At 44.4% G+C, this 15,506-nt stretch overlaps 2 protein-coding genes across 4 annotated transcripts in view; one reads left to right on the top strand and one right to left on the bottom strand.

Moving 5' to 3' along the window:
• Positions 1-8,228, top strand: part of fbxo18 (F-box DNA helicase 1) — a 35,856-nt gene extending 27,628 nt beyond the window's left edge. The window contains exons 19-21 of one of the 2 annotated variants that reach the window (XM_030355272.1): positions 4,187-4,293; positions 4,860-4,994; positions 6,959-8,228. In XM_030355272.1, the coding sequence (XP_030211132.1) occupies positions 4,187-4,293; positions 4,860-4,994; positions 6,959-7,114 (398 nt within the window). In that variant the 3' untranslated portion in view covers positions 7,115-8,228. The remainder of the gene's footprint in view (positions 1-4,186; positions 4,294-4,859; positions 4,995-6,958) is intronic. The other variant, XM_030355273.1, reaches the window with a different exon arrangement.
• Positions 8,229-8,725: 497 nt separating this feature from the next.
• il15ra (interleukin 15 receptor subunit alpha) overlaps positions 8,726-15,506 on the bottom strand; it is a 12,034-nt gene continuing 5,253 nt past the window's right edge. Inside the window, exons 4-6 of one of the 2 annotated variants that reach the window (XM_030355341.1) lie at positions 9,761-9,829; positions 9,227-9,296; positions 8,726-9,028 (exon numbers count right to left, since the gene is read on the bottom strand). In XM_030355341.1, the coding sequence (XP_030211201.1) occupies positions 8,908-9,028; positions 9,227-9,296; positions 9,761-9,829 (260 nt within the window). In that variant the 3' untranslated portion in view covers positions 8,726-8,907. Of the gene's footprint in view, positions 9,029-9,226; positions 9,297-9,760; positions 9,833-15,506 lie in introns of both variants that reach the window. The other variant, XM_030355340.1, reaches the window with a different exon arrangement.

The following is a 15,506-nucleotide window of genomic DNA, read 5'->3' on the forward strand; positions in this document are numbered from 1 at the left end:
CAACCACAGACACAAATGCAACCAGACAAACCAACATTTTAACATCGAGAAGATGGAGCTTGTTAGACTTAAATTGCACCTTGCTGTATAGCATAGAAATGTACAGTATGGGGATAAAGTACAAGTGTTTATTGCACGATAACTTATAGATAGAGTGCTATTTGCTAAAGTGCTTAGTTCTAAAGTGCTATGTGCTTATGCCCCGTTTACACCATGCCGCTAATGGCCGCTAATGGCCGATGGACCACCGATGTGGAAGTCGGGGTGATTCGGGTGACATCGGGCTAAAAATGTATGATCGGGTCAATTTATCGGGGTAGCATTTACACATACCCGATGTTATAACGATAACATAACGATTTATGCCAGGGAAGACACCCGAAGTGCGTTTGGCGTCATTTGACGTCATTTCGAATGACGCCAAACACGTCAAATGACGCGTTTGGTGTCATTTCGGGAGAAGGCAAAGGGGAGACTGGTTTAGACTGATATTTATTTATATATTTATTTATATTACAATAGCGATTTTATAATAATAGAACGCCGGTTCTAAATGGGCGAAGTACCCTGTAATTATAAAAGTAGGACATCCATCACCCCCTATTTATACCCAAGTGGCAGATTGAGGGTCTTCCTTAACACAATGGTCACTCACAATCGTTATTTGTCTAGGGTTCTCGAGGGTCTTTCGTGTGTTGAGGTTGCCGATATAAAGACGATAAAACACGATAAAGCGCGGAAGATTAACGAATATAGCCGATGTGCCCAGGAAAATTCCCGAACGATTTGCGATGTCTTACGTTATACTCCCGTTCTATTCCCGATTATAGCCGATTAGCCCATAGCAACACCTGGTAACCGATTCTACCCCGATAGACCCAAAATTAACAAACATGTTCGTTCTTTGCCGATGTTGCCCGTTGTTGCCCGATCATTGAGCATTTCTTCCCGTTGTCTAACGATGTTCCCGGGAAGAGTAACGGCGTTTCCCGATGCAACCACGCTATTTGCCGATGTTATAACGATAGCTGCTGATTTAGCCATCGGGCACCATCGGGGCCCACTATCGGGTAGGTGTAAACAGGGCATTAAGTGCTAACATATTTATTGCACATTATTCTATTTCAATTGTTTTGTCAGCTTCTAAAGTGCTATGTGCTTAAGTGCTAACATATTTATTGCACATTATTCTATTTCAATTGTTTTGTCAGCTTCTAAAGTGCTATGTGCTTAAGTGCTAACATATTTATTGCACATTATTCTATTTCAATTGTTTTGTCAGCTTATAGATAGAGTGCTATTTGCTAAAGTGCTTAGTTCTAAAGTGCTATGTGCTTAAGGCTGGGACAAATGATAATTTAAGGCAGTTAGATTTTCATAGCGGCCCACAGTCTCCTCCCTGATGGCAGGGTTTCATATTTGACGAGTGGGTGTTGGGAGTTGGAAATTATTTTCTTTGCTTTTTTCCTAACTGCCTGCTCATAGATTCTCTGTGTAGGCTCATATTCTTTCCTCCCTACGATTTTCATTGCTCTTTTGTGCATGCCGGCCAGTTTGCTTTTTAGCCTAACGGTTAGGTTGCCAAACCATGAGTTGATCCCATATCAAATGATGCTCTCTACAATGGCACGGTAGAAAATCAACATGATGTGGCTGCTTACGCCGTACAATCTTAATCTTCGCACAAAGTATAGCCTCTGTTGCAGTCTATTGCACAGGTTGTCAATATGTGTCTTCCAGCAGAGAAGATTATCAATATGAACCCCTAAATACTTGACTAGTATGAGGATACCTGGGTGATTTCCTGATATTTGATGACCACTGGCTCATGGTCAGTCACTTGCCTCGGATCAAAAACCATTTCCTGTGTTTTTGTCACATTTAGAATAAGATGGTTGGTGTCACACCACTTAATAAATAGGTCTATCTCATCCTGGTACACAGAGGGGTCCATATCCTTGTGTAGAAGGCTCAGGAGCATGGTATTGTCTGCAAATTTCCCCATATAGTTGTTAGGGTGCACAGTCCTACAACCGTTGGTGTACAACGTGAACAGTGTCGGTGATGCAACCGCAACCCTGTGGGGCTCCTGTGTTGCAGTGTTTGGTGTCTGACAGTGTTCTGTTGACCTTCACTTGCTGTGTTCTGTTCATTAAAAAAATAGTAAAACCATTTGATCAAGGTGGTGTTTACGCTCGTGTCTTTGAGCTTCTCTAAGGTATGTGAGTTTGCATTGTGTTAAAACCTGAGCTGAAATCAACATAAAAAAAACCTCTGAAGAATAAGTCCAGCCTCCAGGTTTCCTCGGTCACATGTCTACGGGAAATAACATGGTTTTTTTTTAATGATCGTACATAACAATCTGTAGGTGGCGAAGAAGTAAAAGCTGCGACACGTTCTGAACTACACACTTTTTCCATCTAGTTTCGACTGGGTTTTGGGATTGTCGGTGCCGTTAAAGCAGTAAACGATTATTAATGCTACCTTAACGGCACCGACAATCTAAAAACCCATTCACTGCAGTCATGTGATTGGCTGCATTTGTTTGTCCGTTTCCCGAAAGCATCGTTAGCCTAAGTGGATCGTGAAGTGCGTCGTACGAGCATTGTACAGTTTTCACACAGTTTCCCGAAAGCATCGTTGGTTAACGAACGTCGTGAAAACGCTCGTAGCTAACGAGGACTCCAGGGGTGCTCGTAGGATGCTAAGAGCATCGTTAGCCTACTATAGCCTCAGTGGCGTCACCAGCGGACATTCCGTGTATTGGCTGTGTTTCATTAAAACGCATCCAATGCCACGGAATGTCCAGCTGGCGAAATAACCGGTAACCAAAAACAGTGGTTACCGCATATATATTACTCATAGACTACTGCTAGATTTAATCAGCAAAGATATAGACATGTTAGAAGTCAACAACAACATCATTTATTGCAGCAATTTAAAATTCCAAAAATACATGCGCAGCCGAAATGTACCAATCAAACGCCACGTCACAAGGCATGTAATAAAAACAAATTATTACATTGCTCTTGTGTGGGAGGTAGCTCTAAATAAATGTTCTTCAGTATAGACACCCCTATGTTAAATTCCATAGAGGCAGGCAGATTTTAAAGGCCAGAACATCTATTTATTCACAATACATTATTCATTCACAAAGAAAATAGTGAAAATAAGGCATTAAGATCAATTAAGATTCCAAAAGATGATTTTTTTATTCCTCTTTTTAGTCAACTTTAGCATGGGTGACTTAACTTGTGTGTGTGTGTGTGTGTGTGTGTGTGTGTGTGTGTGTGTGTGTGTGTGTGTGTGTGTGTGTGTGTGTGTGTGTGTGTGTGTGTGTGTGTGTGTGTGTGTGTGTGTGTGTGGTATTTGTCGAATTATAATAAATTATTCAAATACAAAGCATAACAATTGTGGCTGCATAGCTGTCAAACTATTTATGTATGTATGCATGCATGCGTATACATCATTTCTGCCTGCGGATGATATTATGAATCCTAAAGAACTGCGTCGGCTTCTCGGGGTCGCAAAAGGAAGCCTCTCCTCCTACACTCGCGCCAGTAGAATTGCGTGATCAAACTTGCACAAACCAAACCCTGCGAGTAAACTCACAAATTCGACGACATGGCGACCATGCGAACAGGCGACACATTTCAATTGTGCTGTGAATGCACTGTTAAACAACAGCCTCTGAACAATCCAACCGGGCCCAAGGAGTGTGCGGGCGCACACCCGGCAATGTTGAGTGTAGACGTCACAAGGCATGGTCAACGCATGGTTTTGGGGAAGTGATCCTGTCCCACTCATTTCCCCTTTTTAACTGTTCTGCCCCGCTGTTCCTGTGGTGAATGGCTCACATCCCTAGCTCCAGGCTAACCCTTCCTGTTCTGATGATATTTTCAGCCCTCGTCAGGGAGTTCTCTGGTAGTGCTCTGATTAAACCCAGGGGATTAATGGATCAACCACGGGCTCGGCAGTTTATCTTCCTGTGGGAAGCCGACGTGTTTCTTGTAGACTCGTGGAGCGGGTTTGTTTAGCGTGTTGTTGTTGTAGTTGTCGTTTTGGGGTGAGTTCACACGGCCAGCGAGAGGCCTTGAGGCTCGGACAGGGAATGGAACCGTCAACCCCCTGTTGCTAGCCGTTGTCGTCGGTGACCGTGTCTCTCCCCCCGCCCCCCCCCCCCCAGGGGACACCCCCCCGGATGAGTGGAACCTGCTGTACGTGGCGGTGACGCGGGCCAGGAGCACACTGATCCTGACCCGGAACATCCGGAACATTCTTACCCAGGCCGGGGTACGTCTTCCTCTCACTCCCTCACTCTCACTCTCTGTCTCTCACTCTCACTCTCTGTCTCTGTCTCTCACTCTCACTCTCTGTCTCTCACTCTCACTCTCTGTCTCTCATTCTGTCTCTCACTCTCTGTCTCTCACTCCCTCACTCTCTCCCTCACTATCACTCTGTCTCTCCCTCCCTCACTCACTCTCACTCTCACTCTGTCTCTCACTCTCACTATCTGTCTCTCACTGTTTCACTCTCTCTCTCACACATTCACACTTAGCCTCTCACTCTCACTCTGTCTCTCACTCTCTCACCCACTTACTCAGGGTCTTGTGCTACAGCAGTTTGTTCTAGCCTGGATGTGTGCGCGTTAACACATGCACACACACGCACACGCACTAAACGCTTGCTAGAATTCAGGGAGTCTAATTTTCGTGCAACAACAACATTTTTTTCTTTCTTTTTTTTTCCACCAACTCCAACTCTCGTGTCCTCGGGTGACCTGAGTGCACATTAACCAACCAAACCTCCTTATCTTTCGCCATCTGCACACTTCCTGTCCACCGCTTGGCTTTCCGCAGGAGTACTTCCTGAGGCCGCAGCTGCCCGGCCCCGCCCTGCCAGACGGCCTCCCCCCTCGCTGCTCCGTGGCTCAGTGTCTGCATCGCGTCTCCGCCGACGCTGCCTTCACCATGAGCAAGCGCCCCATGAGATTCGTACGTTCCTGTGTGTGCGTGCGTGCGTGCGTGCGTGCGTGCGTGCGTGCAAGTTATAACTATGCCCTAGATTCTGTTACCGGACCAAATGACAATGACGTTTAAAGCTGTGTACAATGTCGTGGCAATTCCTAAAGTAGATATTGCGACCAAAGGCAGATGAGATTTCCAATCTCAAAAAGCTACTTGCGGACATATATGGTCATATATATTTGTACAAAATATATATGTAAAAACAACGGAACAACGATAGCTCACAACAACATCAACAAACAATAGATTAGGCAGACGATGCATAATCTGAGGCCTCAGATGGGAGTTTGCCCTGGGTCACTCTTAAGGTTCCCAAGGAGAAGTCCACTGCATGGCTAAAGGCAGGAGTTCTTATACACTTCTGTCGGGTTCATGAGGAAAGCTGTCCCCCTGAGGAAAGATGTTAACCTGATGGTAATCTATCGATTGAAGCTCCTCGGCATGTCATAGAGGGGGTCGCGGCCATGCCTTATCAGATGGAACCCTTTGCTCCTCAACGCTCCCCAGGGGGTCTAGAGAACGGGCCCAAACCAACAAGAGGCAGCGAGCTTAACGGGGTGTGAAAACAGATAATAATAATAATAATAATAATAATAATAAATTAAATTTACTGTATATAGCTATATAGTAGATATACATCACACAAAACACGAAGGTTAACATTTCGGACAACCCTGAAGAAGAGCAGGGCGTCAAGGCCGTACACAGAATAGTAAACAAAGCCTAAGTTCATAAAAGAAAACGTAACATTTTCCATCACAACAACCCCTGATTCGTGTATGGGTTTCGCACGAGATGGCTTTAGTGTTTTGGTGATCCATTTTAGCAAACCTTTGTTATTCTCAAAGGCTTTCTCGAGATCTTATCGAGTTCCTGCTTCAGCTGTTGGTTTTAGATTTGTGCGGGGATGCAAACACCCTTTCTATGGTTTACTGAGGGCAGAATGTGATGCATGTGGTGGCATGTTTTTATTTGGGCTAGGTCAGGATCCTATCTCCTTACTGTTTCTACAAACTGAATGCCTTTTATCATTTGTAACCAAGAGTGCGATTAAGTTCAGCAGATATTGATATACGTTTTGTGTGGGATGCAAACACCATCGCTGTGGTTTACAGAGGGAAGAATAAGTCTGATACATGTGTTGGCATGTTTTGTGTGAGGCGCTTGAGACTAGTGCGGGGGTTCCCAACCTGCGGGTCGTGACCCCACTCGAGCTTCCCTGATTTGCATACGGGGTCGCAAGAAATGGGTGACCCTAGCTCGAGAGTTTCGATTTTTTCATTTTAGCAAACCGTTCTTTTTTTCTCGTAGACTTTCTCAGGATCTTATTGACTTCCTGTTAATACAAACTGGATCCCTTTTTTAGTTTTTTTTAACTAAACATTAATCATCAACGCCAGATAGTCATAGGGTGAAAACTGTGCGTGGATGCAGAAGCAGAAAACGAGGCGAAGGGCCAATAAGGTTTTGAAACACTGAAGAAGCATACATTATACATTATTAGGGAAGCTGAAGCCAAGATCTCCTGAATTCCCAAGGCGGATTTACTATTAGTGTCAATAAACATTTAGAATTTGATTACCCCTCGATGACCGATGAGTTTGGGATTCTTCCGCCGAGTCGTTGAGCTAATGCTTGGAGAGTTGTCTTCTCCTACATTGCTTCTGTCTCGTTCTCACACACTCTATTGTTGTTAAAATGTTTGACTCAGTTTTTTGTTTGCACTTCGTTTTTGTGTCCTAGTAAGGTTTTTCTAATATCTTAATGGCGCTGTATAAATAAAATGGGTTATTTTAAGTATTATGATTAATGTTTACCGAGAGGATTACCGAGCGCGGCGAGTGTTTAGTCTCTTTTTTGTTAAACTTTTTCCCTCTCTCTCTCTCTCTGTCTCTGTCTCTCTCTCTTTCTTCCCCCCCCCCCCCATCCAGATGGACGGGTTGTCCCCTGGAGGCCCTCTGTGTGAGCGGTGTGTTTGGAAGCGCGTGGGCCCCGTAGCATTCCTCATGTCAGACCAGGCCCTGCCGGCCCCCGCCAACCCGGAACGTCAGGACCTGCCCATCAACATGATGCTGCTGCTCTTCTAATGCGCACACACACACACACATAGCCAATCACAACACACACAGACACAGACACTCACAACGCACACATAGCCAATCACAATGCACAGACAAACACACAGCCACTCACAACGCACACACACTCAGCGGATTGGTTTTTCTTTGTTCCTTCCGCCGACCATATTTAGGTCATTTTTTATGTATGGGGTGTGGATACAGATGTGGTGAACTGTTGGAAGAACGTGTGTGTGTGTGTGTGTGTGTTTTACCTATGCCCTAGAGACTGTTACCGGACCAAATAAAATAAAAAAATAATGTGTACAAACTCTTTTATTGAGTTCATCTTGTAAATATCGCCCCCATTGTGCGCCTCATACAAGATTCATTGACCCATATAAAAAATATATCATTAGAAAGGATTATAAAAACAACTCCCTGACTCTGAATAGACTCCAAATGACTGATGTTTTCGCCCACTGTGAGTATCCAATGACCTGTCCTCAATGGCGTTCAACTTAACTTTGCATGTGAATTAAGGACATTTCCCATTGGCTGGACGCCAGTAAAGCACAAAACAATAAATCCATGGCCTTGCAGGCTTGGGGGCAATGCCTTGTCCTCTCCCGGGATCAGAGTCCATCGCTACAGTTCACATTTCACCACAGCTGCCGTGTCTCACTTCAGTGGATTCTGCTCCCCGTTCCTGAGCTAGAGAGCGGGAATCCCTGAGCTGAGCTGAGTGGTGGGGGGGGGGGGGGGGGGGGACCAAAATGGACGACGGGTGCTCTTGGTTACGAAAGCTCTCGTGACCCACGGCAGCTGTCGTGGTTCGCGAGAGCTGTCGTCCAACCGACGAACTCCATTTGGAAACAAAAAGGGATAGTTTTGTGTGGCAGGAAGTACAACGCCGTGCAGATCAGCCAATTGGCTGTGTTTTGTTTTGGCAGCCACTGTTGACGTTTACACCAGCAACCAGTCCAATGCAGTTCAATGACCCGTGTGTTCGCCATCGTCACTGATCAGGATTATAACCTCTGTCCCTTCGGCCTTAATGTCTCTTGGAGCCTATGGGAGGACATCCACCGTCTATATCCTGTGCTCACATTGCACCACCAGGGCAAAAGAAGAAAAAAAAAAAGCAACAATTTGCATAATCTTTGGGATTTCTTATCCATGAAGGCGATCGAGAGAGAAGGCAGAATCTTGCTCGGTTGACTGCCGGTATGTCTCTGCGGTCTGCGCTTGCCTCCCTGCTTGTTCACTCTCGCCAGCGCCCCATGGTGTAGGCGCCCGCATGATTGATGTGGGGGCGTCTCTTCTCCGCCTCCGATCCAAGACTCTCTCTCTCACTCTCTCACTCACTCACTCGCACTCTCTCTCTCCCTTTCTTCCTCACTCACTCATTCACTCTCTCAAAAAACATCCGTTTTGGATTATCTCTCTCTCTCTCTCTCTCTCTCTCTCTCTCTCTCTCTCTCTCTCTCTCTCTCACTCTCTCACTCACTCACTCACTCACTCACTCACTCACTCACTCACTCACTCACTCGCACTCTCTCTCTCCCTTTCTTCCTCACTCACTCATTCACTCTCTCAAAAAACATCCGTTTTGGATTATCTCTCTCTCTCTCTCTCTCTCTCTCTCTCTCTCTCTCTCTCTCTCTCTCTCTCTCTCTCTCTCTCTCTCTCTCTCTCTCTCTCAGCCCCACGCCTCCTCTGATATCATTCCACGGTGAGTCTCTGATATCAGACGGATTACGATCAAGCTCTGCGTTGCATGACTCCGTGTACGTTTGGCGGTTTCCGCGGCGGCGGCGATGCTACGAAGGGGGTCCGGGCGGGGCCGAGCCGGAGGGAGGCGGAGGGTTTGTGGGGTTCAAAGGCATCTCTTCGGGGGGCGTCGGCTCGGCGCTTCCGGTGGGACAGTTCGCGCTCCTTTTCCTGTGGAAGGAAGTAAAAAAAAATAAAGATTCAATGAGTTAAAATATTTAAAAAGCTATAATAAATATACAATTGATTTGATCTGTTAATTTAAAGTGAAAATTAAAAAATGTCAAAGTTTGAAAATATTGTGTATTTCGGAGTGACTTCAAAAACAAAATGGCGTGCTCCCAGACATTGTGAAGAGGGGTGTTTTACCGTCTCCAGCAGCAGAAGGAAAATCCCAGAATAGCGCTGATGAGTATTAAGGCTGCTAGGCCTAATCCCGCTGTAGAAACAATAAATCATCAAATGCATGGGGGACATCCGGTGGAGTTATTAATTGTCTAAATTTCCTGATGGTCTTCCAATAGTTCCAATGACGTATCTCAGGACAAGGAAACGGTTAAGCAATGTCTACGGGAAACAACTTTCAGGACTATGGATTGCACACACGCCCACGCACACACATGCACACAACTTTCCTCAGCAGGCAGCATGGAATCTGGTTCAGCTGGATTCCAAGGGCAGAATGTGTCCGAACCGAACACCAAAACGCAAATGCGATTTCAGTTAGCCCTGGATTAAGGCGTACCGCCTTATTTATCTTTAAATATATACTTAAATATAATTTTCTACGTGCTTTTCAAATCGTTTCGAGAGAAACGAGTCGGTGAGACACAGTTTGGTACAAGTGCCCCCTTCATTCTGTTTGTTTAATTCGTAGAATATCAAAGAGCCACTGGGTCTTACTTGGGACTGCCGCTCCAGAACTCGGAACGCCTTGGGCCCCTGGAGTGCCTTCATCCGGCCTGGGGACCGCTGCTGTCGGTTCATAAGGAATCAGAATCAGCGGAGAACGCCATGCCCGTCACCATCACCATCACCCATGTTAATATCTCTTTATATACAGACACATAGCGTAGATCTATATATATATATATATAGACACACAGTGTATATCTAGATACCGACATGTAGTGTATATCTATATCAGTACAGTAACTTAATGTATATCTATATACAGTCACGTACCGTATATCAATATACAGACACATAGCATGTATATATATATATATATATATATATATATATATATATATATATATATATATATATACACACACACACACACAGGTGCTGGTCATATTATTAGAATATCATGAAAAAGTTGATTTATTTCATTAATTCCATTCAGAAAGTCAAACCTGTAGAATGTATACATTCATTCCAAACAGACTGATACATTATAAGTGTTTTTTGCCAAAAAGAAGATGATTATAGCTGACAACCAATGAAAACCCTAAATTCAACATCTCAGAAAATTAGAATATGGTGAAAAGGTCAGATATTGAAGACACCTGGTGCCACACTCTAATTAGCTAACTAACTCAAAACACCTGGAAAAGCCTTTAAATGGTCTCTCGTTTTGATTCTGTATGACACACAATCATGGGGAAGACTGCTGACTTGACAACTGTCCAAAAGATGACCATTGATACTTTAAAGAAGGAGGGCAAGACACAAAAGGTCATTGCCAAAGAGGTTGGATGTTCCCAGAGCTCTGTGTCCAAGCACATTAATAGAGAGGCGAAGGGAAGAAAAAGATGTGGTAGAAAAGAGTGTACAAGCAAGAGGGATAAACGCGCCCTGGTGAGGATTGTCAAACAAAACCGATTCAAAAATGTGGGGGAGATCCACAAAGAGTGGACTGTAGCTGGAGTCAGTGCTTCAAGAAGCACCACACACCGACGTATGCAAGATATGGGCTTCAGCTGTCGCATTCCTCGTGTAAAGCCACTCTTGAATAAGAGACAACGTCAAAAGCGTCTCGCCTGGGCTCAAGACAAAAAGGACTGGACTGCTGCTGAGTGGTCCAAAGTTATGTTTTCAGATGAAAGTAAATTTTGTATCTCCTTTGGAAATCAAGGTCCCAGAGTCTGGAGGAAGACAGGAGAGGCACAGAATCCACGTTGCCTGAAGTCCAGTGTAAAATTTCCACAGTCAGTAATGGTCTGGGGTGCCATGTCATCTGCTGCTGTTGGTCCACTGTGTTTCCTGAGGTCCAGGGTCAATGCAGCAGTCTACCAGGAAGTTTTAGAACACTTTATGCTGCCTGCCACGGACCAACTTTATGGAGGTGACGATTTCATTTTCCAACATGACTTGGCACCTGCACACAGTGCCAAATCTACCAGTACCTGGTTTAAGGACCATGGTATCCCTCTTCTTGATTGGCCTGCAAACTCACCTGACCTTAACCCCATAGAAAACCTATGGGGTATTGTGAAGCGGAAGATGCGAGATGCCAGACCCAACAATGCTGAAGAGCTGAAGGCCACTATTAAAGCAACCTGGGCTCTCATAACACCTGAGGAGTGCAACAGACTGGTCGACTCCATGCCACGCCGTATTGCTGCAGCAATTCAGGCAAAAGGAGCTGCAACTAAGTATTGATTGCCATACATGCTGAAACTTTCCATGTTCATACTTTTCAGTTGGCCCACATTTCTAAAAAATCATTTTTTGTACTAGTCGTAACTAATATTCTAATTTTCTGAGATACTGAATTTGGGATTTTCAGTAATTGTCAGTACTAATCATCCAAATTAAAAGAAATAAACATTTCAAATATATCACTCTGTGTGTAATGAATTGATATAATATGTAAGTTTCACGTTCTGAATATAATTACTGAAATAAATCAACTTTTTCATGATATTCTAATAATTTGACCAGCACCTGTGTATATATATATATATATTATAGAAACGTAGTGTAAATAATAATAATAATTCATTGAATTTATTTAGCGCTCACTCTTAACGTCATGGAGTCATACATAAGACTGACTCTGAACTTCATGGAGTCATACATAAGACTCAGTCTGAACTTCATGGAGTCATACATAAGACTCACTCTGAACTTCATGGAGTCATACACAAGACTCACATTCTTAAATTTTATAGGTCTAAACCCCCAATAAACCTTATCCACATGCAATGTGAGTGTGTGCATGTGTGTGTGTGATATTACGTGTACATCTACGTATATACAGACACATAGCATATATCTATATCTGTACAGTCACGTAACAAAGCTATATACAGTTATGCACCATATATCTATTTAAAGTCACGTACCGTATATCAATATACAGTGACTTAGCGTATATCTATAAAGACGTGTATATGTATCTATATCAGTGTTTCCCCTAGAATTTTTTTTAGGCCCGGTGGTAAGAGCTGATAGTGTGATTTGTTATACATTTTTCACGGGATGCTAGAGTATTTGTTGGTTATTTCCATATAAAACACTTGCTTAGCCATCGCAAGTTGATAATGATTCAATAAACACGTTATTAACAATAAACTAATTTTATTTACAATACAATTTTTGGTGGTGCCATGCTTAAGATGATATACCTGAATGCTGTCAGATTGTCCGTTATGATGGGGCATCATCTGCGCACGCGCGACACCGCATTTTATTTTTAATTTTTTAATTTTTTTTAATTTTTTAATTTTTTTTTTTTTTTTGGCCGGTTGTTGGCCTGGCGGGGGCGCTCGTTGGCCTGGCGGCCCGCCAGGCCTGAACAATGGTAGGGGAAACACTGTATATACAGATACTTAGTGTATATCTATATATACCAATAGACATGTAACGTATATCTATAGCTATGTACAGAAACGCACCGTATATTTATATACAGTCACGTAGCGCATATCTATATATACAGTCATGTAGTGTATGTCTATATAACGACACGTAGTGTATATCTTTCTATCGAGTCACGTATTGTATATCTATATACAGACACATACTGTATGTCAGGGATGCCAGGGTTACGGCCAGGGGGCCGGACACAGCCCGACTGTATATCACATCTGGCCCGCGGGTGATAAGGGGAGAATATATGTATATATATATTTTTTTTTTTTTTCTTTTTTTTTTTTTTTATCCGTCAGTTGGTCTGTTACTGCTGCTGGTCTGTTACGATTCAATAACTGTTCATCCCCCATTCTCCATTCCATTTCGAAACGTGTTTAGAAAACACGCTTGTTTCATTAAAATGTATTCATCAATTAAGGCCCCAACACTTTTGCCGCCCCCAACGCATTTGCCGCCCTAGGCGATCGCCTAGTTCACCCGTGCAAGCCTTCAATAAATAAAATAAAAGTAATTAACAGTTTACACTTGTATTATTAATAGGAAATGTGTTTTGTTGGCACCTAGTCTATTTTGTTGCATTTCTCATTTATAAATGTAGGCTACTTGCATGGATAGGAAAATGTTAAGTTCTTACTGTGTGTTCACACCAAACGCGACAGGGCGACAGGATCCCATACAAAGTGAACGTATAGACGCGTTTTGGGCGAATTTTTCGCGAGAGAAAACGGGCGACAAGTTTTGATTTGTCGCGCCACACTTTTGCCGTGCACAGGCGAGCGCGTTCACGAGAATTTGTCGCGCGAAAAATTTGCTCGAGTTCAAATATTTGAACTTTGACGCGAATTTCGCGTGATGACAGCCAATCAGCGTTCAACAGCGTGGCCACTGAGTCACATGTGTAACGTAACAGCCAATCAGCGTTCAACCGTCAAACTCAGTGCAGTGCAGTCCGGGGTGAACTGCAGCATGGAGGAGAAAGTGAATGTTGCCGTTTGCGACTCCCGGAGCTCTATATATAATAGTATATAATATACTATAATTGTATATATAATATCACGGCCAAAAGCTCTGTGCGCCTCCTGATGGCCGTAGCGCGGGGAGCTCTCATAGGGATTGGGCTTCTCGGAGTTTGTTTACCGGCGTTGCTATGTTTCCGGTCTTGTGTGTTCCAACGGTTTATTAGGTAGGCCTATCTAATAAATCTCTGTCTATTCAATACATATTCATTCACTGCCTCTTCCGTGGTCATTACAATATTATGAATATACTGCGTCGGGTCCTCCGACGTCTCTCCCTCTTCCACAAAAGGTAGAGACATGCAATGGTGGTTATCTTGTTGTGGCGCGACAAATTCGACAGAACTTGCACAGCGACAGATTATGATGTGTGGCGCGACAAAACTTCGGCGACAACGCGAACGGGCGAAAAATTTCGCGTTTGGTGTGAACACACAGTTAGAGGGGAGCTGTCTCCTGCTTTAGACTATGTAATTGTAGGCCTCATTGTGAGGCTATTTTGTGGCCAATGCAATTTATTTTTGATGTCTAGGCCTAAAAAAAAAAAAGTTTGGTTCCTGTTGGTTGTCAGTTGAGGTCATGGGTAGGTAGGGAATTTATTTTATTTTTTTATTTTATTTTTTCCAGCGCCAGCGAATGATAGGTAGGTTGTTTTCATTTAAAAACGAGAAAAATCGCTCATCCTTGTACAGAATGAAGAGGTGCTGTACAAAAATGTAATCATAGTTTGCATTAAATATATATATTTTTTTTAATATAAAGCTCATAAAATAATTTGGGTCGCACATATATTGACAGGGTCGGTCGGAAACCGGAACCAAACGAATTTTTTTCAAGCATAATTTAAAATAGCCTACCTATCCATGTGTTGAGGCAGTGTTTGGCCTTTTCAGGCCTTTTCAGTCCGAAAGTGTAATCCGGCCCCCTGAGGTCTCTCTTGAAAAAAATCTGGCCCCCTGACCAATTTCACCCTGGCATCCCTGCTGTATGTCTATGTACAGTCACGTAGCATATATCTATGTACACTACGGACACATACTGTATGTCTATGTACAGTCACTATTCAGTCATTTAGCAGGTGCTTCTTTCACAAAGACCATTCAGTGAAGGCGTGAAGTCCCAGGTCGGGTTACGGGTTGGGTTAGACCAACGGGGTCTGACCCCCCCCCCCCCCCCCCCCCACCCAGCCTAGCTTACCTGGCGAAGGGCTTGTGGCGGTTGGAGTGGAGGTGGTTGTGGTGGGAGTGGAGGTGGTGGTGGATGTGGCGGTGGTGGGAGTGGGTGTGGTGGTGGTGGAGGTGGTGGAGGAGGTGGTGGGAGTGGAGGTGGTGGTGGTGGTGGTGGGAGTGGGTGTGGTGGTGGTGGAGGTGGCGGTGGTGGGAGTGGGTGTGGTGGTGGTGGAGGTGATGGAGGAGGTGGTGGGAGTGGAGGTGGTGGTGGTGGTGGGGATGGGGATGGGAGAGGTGGTGATGGGGCTGGTGGTTGGCGCGGGGGAGGTTGTCAGCACTGCGTCTGCATGGGTCAACATCGTCGCCGTGCTGGTCGGGGGGATCGGCTGGTGAATCCCTCGGTTGGCGCTGCTCTCTGGAGCCATCTGATTGGTCGAGGTGACGCTTTGGAGGGGGGCTGACGAGCCACATCAAGGGACCAGGTCAAATTTTTTTTTTTTTTTCCATGCAGAGCCAGGATTGGTCTAGTGAGAGGGCGGGACTCTTCTGGGTGTTAGCTCCGCCCACCTCGCTACACATCCTGGTGCCCAATCACTGAACGTCTCTACGAAGGAAGGCACGCGCTGAATGACTCACTAGCTA

The sequence above is a fragment of the Gadus morhua genome, chromosome 4 (genome assembly GCF_902167405.1).
Source record: "Gadus morhua chromosome 4, gadMor3.0, whole genome shotgun sequence".
In the NCBI taxonomy this organism is placed as follows: Eukaryota; Metazoa; Chordata; class Actinopteri; order Gadiformes; family Gadidae; genus Gadus; species Gadus morhua.